Here is a 20,911-nt window from a genome sequence, read left to right as displayed (position 1 = left end):
CAGCGGCGGATCCGGGGGGCATTCCAAACCGTTACTCCGCCCGGTGGGGTGGGACCAGCCTAACGGCTGAGACTGCACTCTGGGTGGACTACAAATCCCAGAAGGCCTCGCGCCGCAGGGGGTGGGCGGCGGCTTACCTGCCTGCCTCGCTTCCCTCTGGTTCCTATTGCTCTCCCACTGCAATAGATATCCTTCCTACAGCTGAGGGCAGCCTCTGGGGAGAATTAGAAGTCTCGGCACCAGAGCCCTCGTGTCCCCTCTCTTCCTGCCTCAGTCCTGCCTATGTGTGACTCCCTCACCAAAGTCGGATGGTGCGGTTAGGAAGGGAAGCCAGTGAGAGCAGTCCCAGCGCACTTCCGCCTCTGCGCTCCGGAAGGTAGGGCGCACGCGCTTGCTGCGACTCCGGAGCGACTCACTTCCGCTCCCACTGTACCCTGCGAGCCGAATCATGGATCACACTGGTAAGGAGGCGGAGGCAGCGGGGGTCCTAGTTTCTTGCCCCCGTGGCTCGTGTGGGACTGGTCGCCCAGCAGGCACAAGAGGCTACGCTCGCCCCAGTGCGCCGGGACGTGGCGGAGAGGAAGCAAGCTCAGGCCCGGTCCCGGACTGGGCCTGCTGCTTCCCGGCCTACCCTCGGAGCGGTGCCTCCATCCTCGAGACCGGCAGCACCGCTTCTTTGGTGCCGCTGAGCTCGTTTCGGAACCCTTCGCAGCGCAGGCTTCTTGGAAAGGGACGGCCCCAGTTTTGTTGTGTTTTTGTTTTTGTTTTTCTCATTCCGGTTGCTTTGCACTTTGTGCTGGGGAAATAGGCGGGTGTTTTCCACTCTCGGAATTGGAGAAGCGTCCGGACTGTGGGCGAGAGTGGGTTGGAGACTTCCTGCTGCTTCTCAGCTTCGGGCGGCTGCTGTAGTGGTCATCTCCTGTGGTTATTGTCTTGTTGGCTTTTCGCGGACTGGTAGTTAGAGAATAAAGGCGGATATAGTTTTCGAACTTATAAGTGGAGCATCTTTTTTCTACCTGAACTCAAAGCATGCCCCGCCCTTCGGCCGTGGTTCTTTCGCATCTTTTGGGGATATATACAGAATTTTTAAGATCAAGATATTTTCATCTTATATTGCGAGTAGCTTCAAACCTCGTTTCTGCTGGCTTCGTTTTCTTGGTTTTAGTTTTAGCGCTTGGCTTTGAGTGCTTCAGACAGTTATATCGCCAAGCAGGAGGAAAGGCTTTTTCTTTAGGAATTGACTGAGATGCGCGCAGTCTTCAAACACCACTTAGTTATGTAATTGCATGCAGATACTTGTAGGCTTGGAGATAGAATGATGGGATAGTAAACAATAGGACTACGTCCTTGTCTTCGAGTTTGCATTCTGTCAAAGGAGGCAGACAGGTTGGTTTCTTTTTTAAAAGCTCCTTATAGATTGTGGTGAGTACTTTAAGAAACAGGTGCTTATGGAGTAAGAAATTTCAGAGAGTACCAGGAAAAGGGCCCCCCCCCCCCACTTTGGAATGGTAGGAAGATATAGAGAAGACCAAATGTCCGTAGCTTAGTTAGTCCTAAGTTGAGAAGGAAAATACAAGTTACCTTTTTCAAGACTTTGAAAATCACGATAAAGAGTTTGAGCGGCTACAAAGCAGCTGAACAAAAGGGAGTATAATATTTTAAAAAATAATTCCTATTCTTCTATATAGAATGGTGGAGAGGAAGAACGGGGGTAAATAAATAATCTATGTGGTGGTTGCATTACCGTAGAGGGAGACCCAGTTAAAGCAAAACTCAGTGGTAGAGCAACTTACCTAGCAGGTCCCCAGCAACGCTGTAGGGGAAGTAGGAGCAGGACTGAGAGAGTAGGCAATTGCCACAAATATTTTGGTGGCGATCCAGCAGCTGCTCATGGGTTTATGGAAGTATGTGAGAGAAATGAGATCCCGCTAGAACTGTGTAAAAGAATTATCCTAGTTTCTAAGTTATTAGCCAAAGGTTGCCTGGAGAGATAAGAACAGTCATTCTAACACGAAAACAATCACTACTGAGCTAGCTAGGTTAAAAAAAAAGTTTCCAGACAGCTCTCCTTTCTGTTTAATGGTAGCTTTTCTAGATTTTAAATCAGTTACAACACAGTCTCCTAGTGCTTCAGTTTCAATTGCTGCACATTTTGAGAAGAAAAAAAATCAAATTAAGTCAAAGACTAAATCAAGAAATGGCAGCTAGTTAGTTGACAGTTTTCTGACTGAGTAGACATCTCAAAATAATGATTTTAATGTCAAAGGATCAAGAGGTCTTTTAAATGGAAGTATTGGAGTAGAATTTTGCCAGAAAGTTTTCAGAATATTTTTAAATGGCAAAGACATTAGTGTTTCTCTGGATTGCAGAAGTGTTAGCAGTGAGCTGAGGGCCCTCTGGGGTGGAAAGAAGCAGCAAAAAAGGTGATGTCCCTGCAGCTCTTCAGGCCAGCTCTGTCCCCATGATCCTACATCTCAGAGGCACCCAGGCCAATAAAGATCCTGCAAACACTTGATTCATTCTTTGGTCATTGTCAGAGATAATCAGTGCTTAGGTAAAAGTAGCCCAATTTTTGTAAAAGACTGCTTCATGCTTTTTGGAGAGATGGACGCTGGGGACCGACCTGAACCCAGAACCTTCCTTCAGTACCTTAGACAGGTTCTATCAGTGAGCTGCATACCTGCCTTCAGTTCCTTGGCTCCTTTTATTCAAGATAAAATATTAAATGTGTTGTTTTTAAAACTATATAATAAAGGTATATTTGCTTTAAACTATTCTTGTTATCCCTTATCCAGATAATTATTACATGCTTTGTGTTTTGTTGTTTTGTTTCTATGTATGGGTGTCCCCACACAAACTTCAGATTTTTGTCACTTAAATCTGTGAGACAAACAGTAGCTTTAGAAACAGGCTCGTGAAAGGGCCAGGCTACTGTTTAAATAATGGAGAACTGTGTTATGTGGGCTGGTTCAAAGGCTGGGCAGGTAAAGTGTGTTGTTTTCATTCACAGAAGTAACACACTAAGAATCCTTGTGATACCTGAAGAGCATCATGTTGGCTATTTCAGTTCTTTGGAAAGTTGAGAATACATTTTGTGCAAGGGGAAAAAAGTATCTGTCATAGATCTGTATAGATCTATGTAGGTATTTCTATATGGGTGAGCAAATGCAGTGGAGACTGCTGAAATACATGAAAGACATTCCATTTTAGTGGAGTCTTGAAGATTGATCAAGTTGGCTTTATTATAATTCAAGGTTGTAGCCATTCATCTAATCATCTATGAAAGATTTTGAGAGGAGTTAGTTGCTATAAGAGTAGAAAGTAAATAGAAGATATTTAATCATTGAGACCCATTTTAAATTTTATTTTGTTCATACAAAAGGCAAATGGGTATGAATTTAATTGATTGGTATTGCTTATAGTTGTAGAAGTCATTAGTACTAGCAGACTACTTTCACATTTTGGTTTTGCCGAATTTAATGTGGACAGTTTGGCTATCAGTTCTGATTGTAATTCTTGCAGAAACACTATTCCTTAATCTGTTTCAGACATTACAATTTTAAGATTACATTTGCATTTTCTATTTTTAAGTGTTTCCCTTTCTAAGGTAAAGTTGAATACTTGTGTTATGTATTTTTATGTACTTGAAAAATAAAGTTTTGTGTGAGTCAGTCCTGTGAAATAATGTACCTCTTATTTGTGGACGAGAATCCCTTTTTTTTCCATAGATGATAAGATTTTAAAGGACTAGAAAGTGTCTTTTTAAGACCCAAGCCTAAAGTATACTTTTCCATTGCAGTGTTGACTGTTAACTAAAGGTATCTGTTGCCTATGTCTTTAGAGATGGTATAGGTCAAATAATGCACTATTACTTCTTTAAAGCCAACACATAAACCGGTAAGATGGCTTAACAGATAAAGACACTGCCACCTTCTGAGGCCCTGAAGTCAACATCCGGGGATGAGGTGGTCGGACGAGAGCCAATCTCCACGGATTGTGTTCTCACCTCCACATATCCTCTGTGGCTCCACAGCAGTCCCCCTCAGCACAATAATTAAAGCTTTATTTTCAAATGTATTTCTAATGTAGTGTTGCATTTTCAATTTGTTACGTAAATTTACCAAGTTTACTGCATGGCTACTTCAAATGTTTGATAATTAGACACATATATAAAGACAATTTCGTTTTTTTCCTTTGTTTTTAAAAATCTTTACAATCTGTAAGGTTTTTTTTTTTTTTTAAGATTTTTTTTTAAAGATTTATTTATTATGTATACAGTGTTGCACCTGCATGTACACGTGCAGGCCAGAAGAGGGCATCAGATCTCATTATAGATGGTTGTGAGCCACCATGTGGTTGCTGGGAATTGAACTCATGACCTCTGGATGAGCAGTCAGTGCTCTTAACCTCTGAGCCATCTCTCCAGCCCTTTTTAAAAGATTTTTAAAAGGTTTATCTTTTTGTAAACTACTATGGAATTTTATGGAAGTTTTTATTTTCACTTTTTAGGAAAAGATAAAGGTTCTGTAATTTGTGTCAGCTTCTGAAAGGGTTCCTGTTAAAGAAAAGCCTAACCAAAAGCGTTTCTTTACAGCTTTGCCCCAAACCTTACCAGTCTAGTATTTCTAATCAGAACCAAGATCTTCAATTTACTGTTTGATGTTGATTTTATCTTTATACTTATAGAACAATTTTCAAAAAGAAAAGTGAAAACAACTATAATTTCTTTTTTCCCATTCATATAGACAATGAGTTACAAGGCACTAATAGTTCTGGATCCTTGGGTGGTCTCGATGTCCGCAGAAGAATTCCTATAAAACTCATCTCCAAACAGGCCAACAAGGTTAAGCCTGCCCCTCGGACTCAAAGGACTGTTAGCAGGATGCCTGCAAAGGCCGCACAAGGTGATGAAGGTAACTTGTTTAAACTGAAATGTAGCTCCAAGATCTGACATCCTCACGTAGACATTCATGCAGGCAAAACACTATTGCACATAAAATAAATACAAGTAAATTTTAAAAGAGTTCTGTTGTTTATCTGAGTATATCAAATAATCCATCTGACTTTATTTACTTAAACCTACTTTAAAATTTTAGCCTTACATATTCTTTGTCTTCTATTCCTTTGTAAGCACCCTTCCCTCTTTTTAAAAAATCTAATCGATATTGTAGAGAGCATTACTTAAAAGTAAAATTTGTTTTCACAGGCCTTTCCAAAGCTGATGTTACTGTCTCTTAAAAAAATGTTTCACATTGTGTATCTATTATGTATGGTATGATATTTTCAAGTATATCCATATTGTAGCATGATTAAATCTAGCTGGTTAAAAATAGTATTTCACATTTAAAAAAATGTTTCAAGTAAGCTGGGTGGTGGTGGTGGTGAATGCTTTTAATCCCAGCACTCCAGAGACAGAGGTAGGTGAATCTCTGAGTTCAAGGCCAGCCTGGTCTACAGGGCAAGTTCCAGGACAGCCAAGGCTACACAGAACAAATCTTGTCTAGAAAAAAACAAAAAAAGAAAAGCAAAAATGGTTGACCCTGGTGATGTAGCACATGGCAGAAAGAAATCCCAGCACTTAGGAAGCTGAAACTAGAGGATTGTTGTTTGAGGTCAGACCCTGTCTCAAACAAATGAATAGTATGTAGTCTATAGATATCCCATAATTTATTTAACTTTCTTGTAGATACTTGTTTTGCTATAATTGTGTTATAACATGAATATTAAAACTTTGACTTGGGAGATGGCCAGGTTTTTAAATGGGTGAGGGTAATTGCCACATAAGCCTGGTGGCCCAAGTTTCATCCATAGAACCATTTAAAAGAGGAAGGAGAGTAAAGACTTGGTTTGTACACTTCAGAATTGATCAGATCTTGCTAAATTATTCTTCAGAAAGGGTGTGTTAGTTTTTTCCTCACACACATCAATATTTTGTATTATTAGCTTAACAGTTTTTTGAGGCAGACTCTGTAACATTCTGTCCTTGAAGGTCAAAAATCTTGCTGCCTTAGCTTTCTAAGTGCTGGGATTACAGGCAGGAGCTGAAGTGTGTGGTTGGATGCCTTTCATAGCTTGTCTTGATTCCAGGATCTATTTTCATTAGTGTCTTTCTCTTAATTTTGAATTCTGTATAATACTGACTTTGTTAAATGTATAGTTCATTTATCTTTTGAACTTTACGTATAAAATATTACTGTAAAGAACTTGAACATTCTAGGTAGCCAGTTAACTAGACTTTGCTCTTTCCATGTTTTAGTATATTCTTTAAAAGACCTTTCCTAGTTTTCATGAATATAAAACCCCCCTCTCCTGTCTTCCCATCTGTTAGAAGTCAGCAAGCTGATTGCAGGCCAACTTTAGTTCCTTTAAAAAAGACAAAGTTACTGTTCAGTTGAGTATTGCCTGTGGCTATTTTTCCACTAGCATGACAGAGTTACTAGATTTATATGACCAAGAGAGTCTAAGAATTATACTGTGGCCTTTTATAGCAACAGTTTGTTGGCCCATGCTTTAGAACATTTATGGGTATGTATTGGTTTTTAAAGTGAGGTCTTACCACAAATAGAGAGTATTTGTTTTTTCTTCCAGGATAGAAATCTTGCTGTTAACATACACTCAAGTCCTAGAAGATCTGTCTTACTCCTAAATTCTATTCTTACAATTTGTAGGTAGTTTAGAATAAATGATGATGGGTATCTTTAAATTTTGTTCAGTAAACATGGTGGTAATTGGTGAGGTTTTATACTAGAGGTGGACTGTGGAGTTGGTAAGAGCGTTGAATAAGAGACTCAAATACATGTCTGTTCTTGGCTCTGGCACTCAGCTTAGGTGGCTGCTGTACCCACTATATGTTGTCATTTCTGAATTACTAGAGGTGGACTCAATGATCATGAAGACTGCTTCCAGCTGGCATTTTAAACTCCAGTTTAAAAATGATATGCCAGTTAATTTCTGTGACAAATGTGGATTGTCTATTAAAATCTGTGGGCATATGTAAGTACAATTAAGGTCTGGTGTTGTAGAGGTAGGATTCTAAAATATTTATTATGATATTTTTATAACTAGTTTTATATACAAAAAAGCTAAGGGAAGTTTTATAATAACATGAATTTAATACAGGTTTTGAGTTTTTTTTACTGTTTTAGAGTAGTTTTTGTAATTTTGATTTTCATGTTTTTAGGTCTCTGAGAGTCAGAAATATTTTTCAGTAAATAGACCAATTTTGCCATGTAAATATACTTTTGAAATGAAATTTGAAGTTGAAAAATATAATGTGACTTTTTTTCTCTCAGAAGGATTTGATTATAATGAAGAACAGCGGTATGACTGTAAAGGGGGCGAACTCTTTGGAAATCAGCGAAGATTTCCGGGACACCTGTTTTGGGATTTTAAGGTATAACTAAAAAATGAAACATTCGGCATTTAGTACTGGTATAGATTTTTAGTATATCTATGACTTGTAGCACACACAAGTCCACTTGCTTATTTCTACCATGTTCAGAAATAATTTGAAGTAATTATTAGTAAAACCAAGTAAAATCATAACTGCTGTTTAAGAAAGAAAACAAGCAAATGGAATTATACTAATCAGTTTTTACTTCTGTTTGTGGTAACAACTTAGGAAATTCTAATCATTTCACTGTGTGAATTGATAAGTACAATTTTCAAAATTGCTTAAAGAGAAAATTTTATTAATTTCAATAGATAAACATCTTAGGTGAAAAGGATGATACACCAGTTCATTTCTGTGACAAATGTGGATTGCCCATTAAAGTCTATGGAAGAATGGTAAGTTACAACTAAGGTTGTTTTTATAACATAATACATAGAAAAAAGCTAAGAGAAGTTTAATTATACCATGAATTTAATATAGTTATTCTGTTTACTGTCTTAGAATAGTTTCAGGAGAATCGCAGTAAGATAAAACACATTTAGAGTTTTTTTTTCAGGAGCTTTATACTTGCAGGGACAATTTTAACATCGCTAGGTTCACACATCTGAAAATAGATGTAGATGCCAGGCAAGGGGGGATAGTCTTCTAATCCTAGCACTCCCAACAGAAGTTGAGGCAGAAGGATCATAAGATCAAGGACTGCCTCAAGTATATCAGAGTGTAAGGCAATTTGAGCTGAACATGAGATCCGTCTCCAAAATAAAAAGGAAAGTGTTAGCAGATGTACAGGTATTGGAAAAAGAGCCAAAGTTTTCAAAACATTTTCAAAAACTTGTTATTTAAGATTGTTGCTGGGCAGTGGTGGTACATGCCACCCACTTTATTGCCCCATTTAACCCCAGCACTCAGAATGCAGAGATAAATGAATTGTTCCAAGATAAACAAGGCTTTGCAGAGAAACCCTGCCTTGAAATACCGGATGGATGGATGGATGGATGGATGGATGGATGGATGGATGGATGGATGGGAGGGAGGGAGAATGGGATGGATGGGATGGATGGGATAGATGGACTCTTAGCTGCTTCTGGTATATAGTCTTAATAAATAATCATTAACTCCTGTGTGCCTTCTGTCTATAGATCACATACTGACAGTATTGAAATGCTATAGGATGCTTAACTGTGATATTTTTGCCTACAGATTCCATGCAAGCATGTCTTTTGCTATGACTGTGCTATTTTACATGAAAAAAAAGGAGATAAGATGTGCCCGGGGTAAGATACAATCATTAGATTGTCTAATAGTAGTGCCTTATAAGCAAGATGGCTTAAAGGTTTTGGTGTAATGGAAATAGACAAGGATGCAGATGTGCTGGCTGAGACACTCTCTGTGAACCTGGAGTTTTCCCCTTCCCTGGAAGAGGGAACTAGCCATTGTTGGCCTATTCAGAGTAGCTAAAATGATGAAATCCCTTTATCACCATAGGAACAGTGTCAGACACCAAACCAGTTTTTGTTTTTGTTTTTGTTTTGTATTTGTCTGGCACACCTGGAAGCAAGTATAGTGTGGTTTGGTGATTGAGAACAATCTTTCCAAAATTAGAATTAACTTTCTTTTATTATTAATTGTATGTGAATAATGTGGGGGTGGGGTGGGGTGTGAGCATGAGCAAGGGTCAGGAGGAAGCTTGGTGGAGTCCGTTCTCTCCTTCCAACTTTACCTATGCTCTGGGGATGGCACTTAGATTAGCAGGCTTGCACAGAAAGCACTTTACCTGTCGAGCTGTCTGATTGGTCCCAGGATTAGAATTATTGAGTTCTAGTCCCCTTTTGACTATTTATTAGCTATGTGGTACAAGTAGGGCTTTATATCTATAAGCTCCCTATATTATTTTTAAGATTAAAATAAGATTTAGTGGAATAGTAGATTCTGGCATATAATAAACACTATGCCAGTCTTCCAGTTACCCAAACATAAGGATGTTGGGTGATAATGACATCATGATAGACTCGAAGTTATGCAGCATGCTGTCTGTTTTGGGATAGCTGTATAATAAAGTGAATATTTATATTAATTTGAAACCTCTGATAAGGAAGCCTTGAGAAAAATGGAATGAAACTTTTTGGATTAGCTCAGGGCTTCCCAGCTCCTCTTAACCTGTACTTAAAAGTACCCCAAGGAATACTATTGGTTGCTAATAGAACTATGAACAACTGTAAGAAAAGATTGCCCCTTGATGGTGTAGGATATGGGCATTGCTAGGGAAAAAAGGGAGGGTTTGTTAGTGACCCAATGACAACTGATTTTCTTGGCATATTTCATTAGGTTTTTAAACATTTTTCTTTTTCCCAGAGCTGGGGACCGAACCCAGGGCCTTGCGCTTGCTAGGCAAGCGCTCTACCACTGAGCTAAATCCCCAACCCTTCATTAGATTTTTAAAGTTATAGATTATGAAATACATACATACTGTGTTTAAGGAATACTAATATATGTTCTATATAGTTATAAAGAACTAGTTATATAGAAGAATATTAATTTGGAAGTATATATTATAGACTTTGTTGAGGTATTTCTCTAATGCCTGTTTCCCAGCCCAGGGTTGTGCATTAGCTTTAAAATTACATTAACATATATTGTCCCATTAAGATAATAATTAAAATGTAATGCAACATTAAATGTAATGGACATTAAAAGATTTTCTCTAAATTTTTTTTTAATTTATTTACCTTTAGTGCATAGGTGTTTTGCCTGTGTGTCTGTCTGTGTGAGAGTGTCAGATTTTGGAGTTACAGATAGTTGCAAGCTGCCATGTGGGAGCTGGGATTTGAACCCAGGACCTCTGGAAGAGCATTCAGTGCCCTTAACTGCGGAGCCATGTCTCCATCCCCTAGAGATTCCAGTATTATTATTTAAAAGTGCAGTTTAGTTTTCAGGTAACTAAATGTGTTCTAGTATGAACTTCACCAGCGTAGTCTTTACCTCTCTAGAGAGTTTGACTGTCTTAATTGTAAAACCAAGTGCAGGAAATAAAGTTACCAGAGTTAATTTAAATAGCATATTCTACTGCTTTTAGGCATCACCCAAAAGAAAAGACCTTACCCTATTTAACTGGAGGTGTTTCTGAATGTGTAGTGAATTAGATGACTGAAAAGCAGGAAATGTGCAAAATGGCCACAAATTAGAAGCATCCTAGCTCCTACAGTGAGGAAAAGTCAACTGAATTTTGAATTCCATGGTTGTAAATGATAGATCCTTTGCTTTGTCCTTCCTGTATGTAAGTCATACTATAGTTAGGGAAAATTAATGAGCTGTAAGTATTGGGAAATAGAAGGTCTCTTAAGGCATTCTATTTGGTGATACAGTTTAGAGTTCTGAGGTAAGAATGTTCTCAGTTTGGTAAAGATGTTGATAATTAGTGTCTGATGCAACCACGGAAGATTAAAGGTTCACTGAGAGTTATTCAGTACTCACTGTTAACTTTGCAACTATCTTATATAATATTTTAAAGTAAAGCTTAAATTAAATGTGCTGTTTTATATTTTGGTTTAAGTAAATCAATTTATCTTCCTGTTTAGATGTAGTGATCCTGTGCAGCGGATTGAACAGTGCACACGAGGTTCTCTCTTCATGTGTAGCATTGTTCAAGGTTGCAAGAGAACATATCTGTCTCAAAGGGACTTACAAGCTCACATCAACCATCGCCATATGAGAGCTGGAAAACCTGTTACCCGTGCTTCACTTGAGAATGTTCATCCTCCTATTGCCCCCCCACCAACTGAAATCCCTGATCGTTTCATAATGCCACCAGACAAGCATCATATGAGCCACATTCCTCCAAAGCAGCACATCATGATGCCACCGCCTCCTTTGCAGCATGTGCCACATGAGCACTATAATCAGCCACACGAGGATATCCGTGCTCCTCCAGCAGAGTTGTCCATGGCTCCACCTCCACCTCGTTCAGTCAGTCAGGAAACCTTTCGTATTTCAACAAGAAAACACAGCAATTTAATAACCGTCCCTATTCAGGATGACTCAAGTTCAGGTGCTAGAGAACCACCACCTCCTGCCCCAGCACCTGCTCATCACCATCCTGAATATCAGGGTCAACCAGTGGTGTCTCACCCTCATCACATCATGCCTCCACAGCAACATTACGCACCTCCCCCACCTCCTCCACCACCAATAAGCCATCCAATGCCACATCCTCCCCAGGCTGCAGGTACTCCTCACTTGGTCTATAGCCAAGCTCCACCTCCACCAATGACCTCTGCTCCACCACCAATAACCCCTCCCCCTGGACATATTATTGCCCAAATGCCACCTTATATGAATCATCCTCCTCCAGGACCCCCTCCACCTCAGCATGGTGGTCCACCTGTAACTGCACCCCCTCCGCACCATTATAATCCTAACTCTTTACCCCAGTTTACTGAAGATCAAGGAACTCTGAGCCCTCCATTTACACAACCAGGAGGAATGAGTCCTGGTATCTGGCCTGCACCAAGAGGGCCACCACCTCCTCCACGAATGCAGGGCCCACCTTCTCAAACCCCACTACCTGGACCACATCATCCAGATCAAACAAGATACAGACCGTATTACCAGTGATCATAGTGTTTTGAACTGAAGATATAACAAGGAAAAAAAATTAAATTAGTCAATCTTAATTGAGCTTTGACTGTGGAAGGAAAACGACCTCTTGAGGTAGCTGTAAAACAAAGTCTTGTCTCTTAAAATGGTTTTAATCTGACTTTAGGATTGCTTTCAAGTACTATTCTGTAGTGCAGATAAATGGCTTGGTTGAGCACAACTATATCTTAACAACTGTTACGTTGATGTGATAAATTTTCCCAAAAGCGACCATTTGTTTAAAAAAATGAAAACAATTTCACTGTTCCACTTTGAGAAATACTGCTTTTATTAAACCCAATGTTTAGTTTCCTTGTGACACATTTTGTTAACCTGTGTAAAAGAATTAAATTTCAAAATGGTTGTAAAAATGCTATTTTTATGTGAATTTAAGTGCAGCCATATCATTTTTTAACCCATATTTTACCACTAATTTTCCAAAGTTAAAATAAAATCCTAAAAGTAAAAATGTACTAAATTGTTACTAGGCAGACTGTTAAATTGTAGGGAATTATTTCACGTTTTAGGCACTGAAATTTCAAGGTGTATTGTATAGTGCGTTTCACTTGGATGCCTTTTCATGTTGGGTAACCTGTGAAGCTCCAATACACATCAGAGTTTGTGCCCTTAGTTGGCTGACGTGTGTCTCAGGGTACCCGTTGTATAATTTGGAAGGTGACCTGCTTTACAGGCTCTAACCGCCGATGAGTGCTGTTTTCATTGATGCTTTTCCTGAGTGCTTAGTCACCTAATTTGTCACACTTAATCCTAAATTCTGTTACTTTATAGGACTTTTAAAATGGTGTTATTTGGATGAAATGTGTTCTCTGTTCACTCTCTTAACCTACATATTTGGGGCTGACTAGGCTCTATTTAAATCTGCATTTGCTCATAGTTTGATTCTGTACTTTAGTGCATAGCGTGTTCTTATTTATGGGATTATAAACTGCAGTTTGAGTGCAGTGGAGGGATCTGACTAATGTATTAGCAAGCGGTGTTCTTGTAATCACAAGCTAGCATTTACTCAGGTTTTGTGGCTGTGGTGAGTTTTTCCTCTAAGTTGGGAATGTAAAACTATTATTTCTTCTTTCTTTTCTTGGTAAAACAATCTAAAATTGGAACATTTTACAATGGAATCAATAGTTAAAGACACCCAGATAATTTTTAATTGGGCAGAAGAAAAGTAATGATTAGATTGTGAATTTCAGTGCCGAGGAAGGTGCCTTTAGAGTCAGTGTTTGCATTACAGGGGCTTGTTACAGTCCACTGGAGACGACCACTCAGTTTTTACTGTTTCCTATGTATACGTCAGCCTTCTCAGGATGTTATTATATATCCTTCGAGTTGACTAAACTCTTGTGAAGCTTTTCTTCCCCTTTAAAATGGTGCATAATATAAACATGGTGTGTAGTGTGCAGATAACATTTATTAGATAGTTTGTAGTATATAAATTTAGAACATTGGTTTTTGACAAGGAGTATACTGATTGCTAATTCACCATTCTGTCAGGTACAGGAAAACATTCTCATGTTGGATGATCAGATGCAAAAATCATTTCTAAACTTTGAGAAGAAATAATACAATGGCCATCCATCCTTGGCTGGCCAGAGATAACTAATGCAGGTTTTTCTTGAGCAAGTTTTTTTTCACATGTAGCATTTTGAGAATCTGGTTTGCTCATGCACTATTTCTAGTGAGAAATTCTTGTTATTAGAAGCATGAAAGTGAAATAGTGCGACGTGGTGAGTGTTTCTATCATTACTGTAGGTACTTGGACTGGTGCAAACTTGATTCTTTTTCTTGCCCCTGTTTAGGAGCTATTAAAATATTACTGTTAAAATCCAAATAACCCTTTGTTTCACATAATTGGAAAATAGCCAGTTTCATATTAGCTTCTTTTTAGCTGTTTATGAGAAGCTCTTATACTGAGATTGACTGGGATTGGCTGTGGTAAGAAACCACTTCGCCTGTTTTTGGACCAAAAAAAAAAAAAAAATCAGTATCATGAAAAAAATTCCACATTATGAGAATTCTTGTAGGCTTTAAAAAAACAATTTCAGTTAGGTTGATACATTATGCTGGGATGCAGGTGAGATGAATGTTTTGTAATAGAATTTTAAATGTTAGACTCGAATATCAGTTAATTGTTTGAATGAGGGGTGGGTGGGTAGACAGATAACAAGATTATTATTAAGTGTTTCTGTTCTTAAGGAAAAAGATGTGAATCCCAGCACCTTTCAGGGAAGCCTTTGAAGCTGTCTATGATGGACATAAGTCTAAATGTATGTATGTTTCATTAATTGCTCTTAAGACTACTGAGGTGGCAGTTTAATTCTTAAAAACAATAAAATGAAAGCATAAATACTATTTTGCCTAGATGAGTTTTTAAACCTGATGACATATTTGGGAGACTGCAGAACTTTCCATGGTTCTACAGTAAAATTAGACTCACCTTTTAAATGTTTATAACCAAAAAGTTACCTTGTGTATTTTTTTTTTTTTTTTTGGTATATTTGTTCAGTTTGTGGATACTTTGGAGGAAGATCCATTTTTAAGACAGTAAAGAGCTATATTCACTTTGCCCTGTAAAAGGTACTTTTTCAAAACTGTAAATACTAGTCAGATATAATGGAAATATAAATAGAAAAGATTGGAGTGTTCCTGCTGTTCTTAAAACAGGAGCTGTTTACTGTGAGGCACACAAGCACGTAAAGGGTGTCATACAGGTTTTAGGAAAGGACCTACCTCTCTGTCTCGGATAATTTAACATTGAAAGTACACAAAAATTGCAAATACTTAAAAACATTTCTCAAGATTAGCTATCAAACTTAGTGATATTAAAGGAAGTTTTTATACTCAAAAATACTCTATTCTGGTTAAAATAAATTTGTTAAAATCTGACCTAGGAAGCACGCAGAATTCACTTTTAATAATAGTTGTACAATCTAATAAAGCAGTGCTGGATGTACCAAGCGTAGGAGTGCTGGATAAACCAGGTAACTGTTGTGAAGCACCCCTAATAAAAACAGACTTAGTTTTTAAAATCTCATTTTCTCCTCACTTATGCTTAAGGAACATACTAGTTTTCAAGCCTCATTGTCTCATTTGTTTTCAGATATCAGAATTACAGGATTACAATAAAAGTGCCACAGTTGAGGTATCACACATGGGCAGGATCTTCCTATAGGAGAGGCAATCTTCCTAAGATGTTATGTGTCCTAAGCATATCTTGTTTCCATTCTAAGTAGTAGGCACTGTCCATCCTGTTACATTTAAAGTTATATTCTTTTGCTGCCTTAAAAATTCTTAGTTTGCCTTCCTTCATATTTAAAAGCCATGCCCCCTTTTACTTCTAAAACCTTAATTTTTTTAAATCATAGAAAAAACAATAGATAAAAAGTTAAGGTCCCCACCCCCAGCTATCATGGTGGTCAGTTTCTCCTGATGAATAGTTAACATCTAGCTTTAGTTATGACTCTTTAACAACTAAATAGGCTTTGTTGTGGAGGGTGGTTCTGATGTTTTGATTGGGAATATGCCTGTGAATGCTGACGGTCCTGTTTCCAAGTTGGTTCTTGATAGGTCAATAAAGATGGCAGTGACCAGTGGCTGGGAGGAAGAGGCGGGGCTTCCTGGTTCCCGCAGGCAGGCTAGGAGATACAGGAGGAAGAAAGGGTATTTGCCATGCTTCAAAGGGAGAGAGTCTACCCCTCCCTACCCTGTTAGAGAATTCCTCATTGCCCCTATTCAACAAGAAGAAGCCATGGAGAGTCGTTAGTCCAATTCCCTAGGTTTGGGTGTCTGGTAATGGTTATTTTAAAAATTTTAGATAAGTTGTTATTTTAAAGGGTAATTTGGAAATGGTCATAATTTTGAACAGGGAGAGAATAGATGAGATAGATTACTAAATTTTATTCTTGAACAAAACACGTAGCCCTACTCTTACATTGATAAAAAAATCTTTGTAATTGATAAAAAATTAAAGTTATAATTTCTTAAAATTGGTACAGGAACTATATATTGTTATAGAATTAAGCTTTTCATTAGTATAAATCTATATGTTGATACAAAATTTAAAATTAATATTGTTACTCTTGTAACTCATTTAAGAATACTAGGCTTTGGATCCCCCAGTGTAGGGGGAATGTCAGGGCAGGGAGGCAATAAGGGGAGGTGGTTGGGGAGGGGGTACATCCTTATAGAAGAAGGTGGAGGAGGAGGGGATAAGGGTAAGGAAACCAGGAAAGGGAATAACATTTGAAATGTAAATTTTAAAAAATCCAATAAAAATTTAATTAAAAAAGAAAAAAAAAAGAATACTAGGCTTTGATTCAGTCTGTAACTGCTTTACAAACTGCTTAAGATGATTAAGTAACACAAGGGCCAGATAACAAACTCATGGTTATGTTAGACTTGATTTAATTATAATAAAGTGTTTTCAGGTTAGTCAATAGAAATGGCCAAGAGTAATCAAGGTTTAACAGTTCAGAGATACTTTACTTAGTCTTCAAAAACACCAGAAATCCACAGAATGTGATATTTAATGTTCTTTTGATCATGAGACATGCCTGGTCCTGACAACTTCCCTGTTTCTCTTCAAAGAAGAATTGAGCATCTTTGCCTCCAGGCGAAGTTGCTGATTGTGGCAAGGTAGCCAATGGACAGAAGTTGCTTATATCATCTATAGACAATATACTGTCCAAAAAGGTCAAACAGGTGGGATAGTCGACGACTAAGCTCTGCCAAGACAGGGTAAGCTAGTACTAAGTATTTCCTGCTTCACGAAAGGTCTGCCATGAAATGGTTCTGGGCCAGAAGGCTGAAGATGCTCCAATGTTATAAGGAATTAGGAGTAGTCCAGGTAGTCAGCTATCTCTATTTGAGATAGTTACATAGTTTTGGAAGCTATGTTTGATTCTTCCTATATACTCAGGCAGTATTTAATTCTCAGATTTCTGACGGGATTGAGAGTAGTTATAGTCATATTCAAACTCAAGTTGTTTAACATTGACAGGTTATAGATTGGAAGACATGGTTTTCAGATGGCATTACAGGCAAAAAACTAAACATAATTCAGGGATAGAATTATAACTCTAAGGAATGATGATACTTTATCTAATTGACAAAAAGGACGGACTAGATATTAATTGTATATCATACTTCGTAATTTACATGATTGTTATGATTTTGTTCAATTTATGTCTGAGAAGAGTTTTAATTGGACAGAAAAGGTGAGGTATAGGCATTCGTTCTGATGCTCTGATCGGGAATCTGCCTGTGGATATTGAAGAACCTGTTCCCCAATTGGTTCTTGATTGATCAATAAAGATGCCAGTGGCCAATGGCTAGGCAGAAGAGGTGGGTAGGAAAGCTAGGAAACACAGGAGGATGTAAAGTATTTGCCATGCTTTGGAGGGAGAGAGAGAGCCATTAGCCATGCAAGATCTTGGGTGGAGTGGCCATTGGCTGCTTCCCTAATTGGGCCTTGAGTAGCTGGCAGGAGATTAGAACACAACTAAGCTGAGGGCAGATTTAGGGTGCTGAGTAAGGAGAAGGTAACTGGGCAACTAAAATTGAGGGCAGATTTAATGTTAAGCAAGGAGTAAAGGGAAGGGCACACTAGCTGTGGGAGGCTTAGTAGAGCTCAGCCACTGAGCTGTAAGGCTGGTTAAAAATGAACTATTGTGTAGGTGTCTTTCATCTATGAATCCAAGGAACCAGGGCTATGGTTGGTAGCATAGGCTGCCCAGAGCTTAAAGCAAGGTAGTAGAAACTGCATACAACTCTCCATGACAGAAAACACACTAATCCCTGCTAAATGTATTTCATAAGCTATATTCACTAACTTTATACTGACCTATTGTGGTACATGAAGGTTCATTTATTGAAATATTTACTCACTAGACAGTATTAAGCTCATGAGATGCACAGACTTCAGAGTCTACCAAGCATAAGTATTAAATTATGTACCAGGTCAGATGTGTGTCAGAATCCTGTGGGAAAACCAGTTAGCATACCTGGGTAGGTTGTAACTGGCATTCAAAGAACAGCATTTGAGTTAAGATTTTAAGTAGGTGAAAGTCATGCTGAATGGGAGCAGAGTTTTTACAAACTGCACTGTAAAGTAAAGGACTTCATGTGGGATTTTGCTTGGTTTATTTTAGATAGATGAGAGAATGAATGAAGATGAGGTTCAGGGCAGGATAGTCTCAGAACATTTAGCTAGCATTCACAAGCTCATACTGTTTGGCCTCCAAGACTTGACAAGAAATTCAAAAAAGTTAATAGCAATAAGGACCTTATACTAGTGACAAGAAAAGCCCTTGTGGCCTTCCAGATAAAGGAGGATGAATGGCCTGCCTCTTGTGAAAGGATTCGTTATTCTGGCTGTATGGTAAAAAAGACTAGTGAAGCAAAGATTGGAGCAGAAACCAGCCGGCCTTTTATTAATTTTACTAGTGATGGTGGTAGCATTGCAGGTATTACCTGGGTAACAGGAGGACTGTTTATGTGTGTACATGTGTGTGTGTGTGTGTGTGTGTGTGTGTGTGTGTGTGTGTGTGTGTGTGTACAGAGAAATAAATACTCATAGTGTTAGATGTGGGTACATAAAGAGTTTATAAAGTAGATATGGCCCCTTGTATTTAGCAACTTACCTTCTAAATCTTTGATTTTTAAGTATTTGTTTTCAACACTTAATGGTCTTAAAAGTATTCCACCCTTAAAAATGAATGACCAGGAATGGAGAGATGGCTCAGTTAAAAGATCATGGGCCGCTCTTCCAGATGACTCAGGTCTGGTTCCATAACCCCATTCCCAAGGGGTCTGATGCCCTCTTCTGGCCTCCGTGTGCACCAGGTGCACAGATAGACATGCAGCCAAAACACCCATGTATGTAAATATTTTAAAAAAACAAATTACCAGATTATAAACACAAAATTACAAAAACAACATAATTTCATACTGGCTTTGCAGGCTGTGTTTAGTTGTGTATAGTGCTTAATTAGTAACTGTGCTTAATTAGTAACCGTGGAGCAAACGTCATGTACCCATACTATTTCTGAGTTAGGGCTACCTGTAGTCAGTTTTCAGACATTTTAATTTCTTTGGTGGGGTAATGTTTCCCAAAAATGTAAAGTGTATAGACTGTATAGTTAGATTATCTGATGATTTCTGCAACTGTATCGCTTGCCCTCTTTGACTGCAGTTTGCTTTCATAAATGTGAAGCTCAGCTATGGTGAGAGGAGGGTAGCACACCCATGCACTCCCAGTACTTGGGATATGGGGCAAGAAAATCAAGAGATGGAGGTCATCCTCAGCCACACAGTTCCAGGCCAGCCTAGGATGCAAGAATCCTCATCTCAAAAACCTCCAAGTAAGTAAACAGCCCAGGGCTGGAGCTCAGCCCCTAGCCCCAAGGATCTTCACTGTATAAGGTTATTTTGAGAATTAAAGGATTCAATGTCATATGGGTTCTAGTCAGGATTTCCTGGCAGATTTTTGTTTTGTTTTCTCTGGAGCTTGAAGAATAGAGTCTTCATTCACAGAGGAGAAAAGATGAAAAATCAAATGTGCAAGGAAGTTTCAACTTGATGAAATCCATGGAGATGCTAAAAAGGGAGTTCTCCCTTTCTCTGTTCATGCTTTGTAGAGTCAGGCTCCAGCTCAAAACGTTTGTAAACGAAATGATATGCTGTCAGGAACACTGTTTACCAAAGCTAATTGTCAGGGGTGAGAGAGCTGTGCTAATTTCAGTGTTGGCTCCGAAGCAGACAAGTGGAGGTACAGGTGAATTTCTATACCTCAAAGGATTCCTACCTTAGAGGAGAGAAGGAACAATTAACAATGAGTTCTGTGGGACGGTTGAGATGGTGAGGTTAGCTGTGTTATGATACAGGCACCAGGACTGGGCAACTCTATCTGCCCCTTGTGATTTCTGGCAGGAATACAGGGGGCGCCATTGCCTGGATGATAGTACTGTTTGATAGGAATTTGAAGCTTTTGTACAACTCCACTTAAATCAGCTCCTAGGAAAGCAAATGCTTTTATCCCGAGGTTTACAGGCACACACATCCTAAACTAGTGTCTGTGTCCTATAAGGTGATCATGACTCTAAAGCCTAACCCAAGAGGTACTATTTCTCTTGTTTCTTTGGGAAAGTCACTATTTAAATAACTTTATTTGGCATTTCTGTACTTTGACTTAAGTCTAACAGACAAGCCTTCCTGGACCGTCCCAGGAGAGGATGGAACCGTACTTTGACAATAAGTGATCAGAGGCCAGTCTAGAACAACGGCACAGCTCTCTCATTCAGAGTACCTTGGTGTTTAATTGACAGCCCTGAGTTGTGTGATGCTGCGGTTTAATTTCCAAGTGTCACTAATATTAGTAAGTATAGACTTGCCATGTGAACGATTCCCTCTAATGGACCCAAGGAAGCTAGATTTCACTCTCCAGAAAAAAAGTCAATGACTCTTCCTGCCCTGTGAGCTACATACATCACAGCTTTTCCTACCACTCCTCTCCCAGTGAGACCAGGGAGCAATGGCCATCCGCTCACCTCTCTTTCCTCTTATCTTCTTGCTTTGTCATTTTATAGCCCCCCATTGGCTTATATTGTTTTCATACCAGGAAGGGAAGTAAGAAATTGCCCTTAAGCCATTATATAGTACTGTCACAGTGGCATTAGAGGTGGTGTTTCTCAATCTCATGGGTGGAAGCCTTAGGAACCAGAGTGATAATCATAAAATCTGTTCAGAGAAGTCCTGGAAGTTCTACAGGCTTCTCAGAGCGGCGTAGTCACAGCACCCAAGAAGGGATCCACGGCAAGCATGTTTCAGAAAACTAACAAATTTAATAAAATAGCACACACCCGTACAGCTTAA

At 38.7% G+C, this 20,911-nt stretch overlaps 1 protein-coding gene and 1 long non-coding RNA gene across 17 annotated transcripts in view; one reads left to right on the top strand and one right to left on the bottom strand.

The window, feature by feature from the left end:
* LOC102555378 (uncharacterized) overlaps positions 1–432 on the bottom strand; it is a 30,384-nt gene extending 29,952 nt beyond the window's left edge. For 3 of the 4 annotated variants that reach the window (XR_001838366.2, XR_010052582.1, XR_354728.3), the window contains exon 1: positions 138–275. This is a non-coding gene — a long non-coding RNA (uncharacterized LOC102555378). Of the gene's footprint in view, positions 1–137; positions 276–299 lie in introns of those variants that run through there. The other variant, XR_010052584.1, reaches the window with a different exon arrangement.
* On the top strand, positions 322–14,500 carry Cbll1 (Cbl proto-oncogene like 1). Of its 13 annotated transcripts, none has more exons than XM_006239988.5 (6): positions 322–461; positions 4,746–4,904; positions 7,296–7,393; positions 7,705–7,788; positions 8,594–8,667; positions 10,969–14,392. In XM_006239988.5, the coding sequence occupies exons 1-6, from the start codon at positions 449–451 to the stop codon at positions 12,002–12,004; spliced, it is 1,464 nt and encodes a 487-aa protein (XP_006240050.1). In that variant the 5' UTR covers positions 322–448; the 3' UTR covers positions 12,005–14,392. The 13 variants fall into 13 exon arrangements, with proteins under 13 accessions (XP_006240050.1, NP_001101488.1, NP_001386493.1 ...); NM_001108018.1 differs by having other exon boundaries at positions 367–461; positions 7,293–7,393; positions 10,969–14,500; NM_001399564.1 differs by having other exon boundaries at positions 427–461; positions 4,746–4,913.
* The last annotated feature ends 6,411 nt before the right edge of the window (positions 14,501–20,911 follow it).

This window comes from Rattus norvegicus, chromosome 6 (assembly GCF_036323735.1).
Source record: "Rattus norvegicus strain BN/NHsdMcwi chromosome 6, GRCr8, whole genome shotgun sequence".
Classification (NCBI taxonomy): domain Eukaryota; kingdom Metazoa; phylum Chordata; class Mammalia; order Rodentia; family Muridae; genus Rattus; species Rattus norvegicus.
The sequence above is the reverse complement of the archived record's forward strand: the minus strand, read 5'-3'. Positions and strand labels throughout refer to the sequence as shown.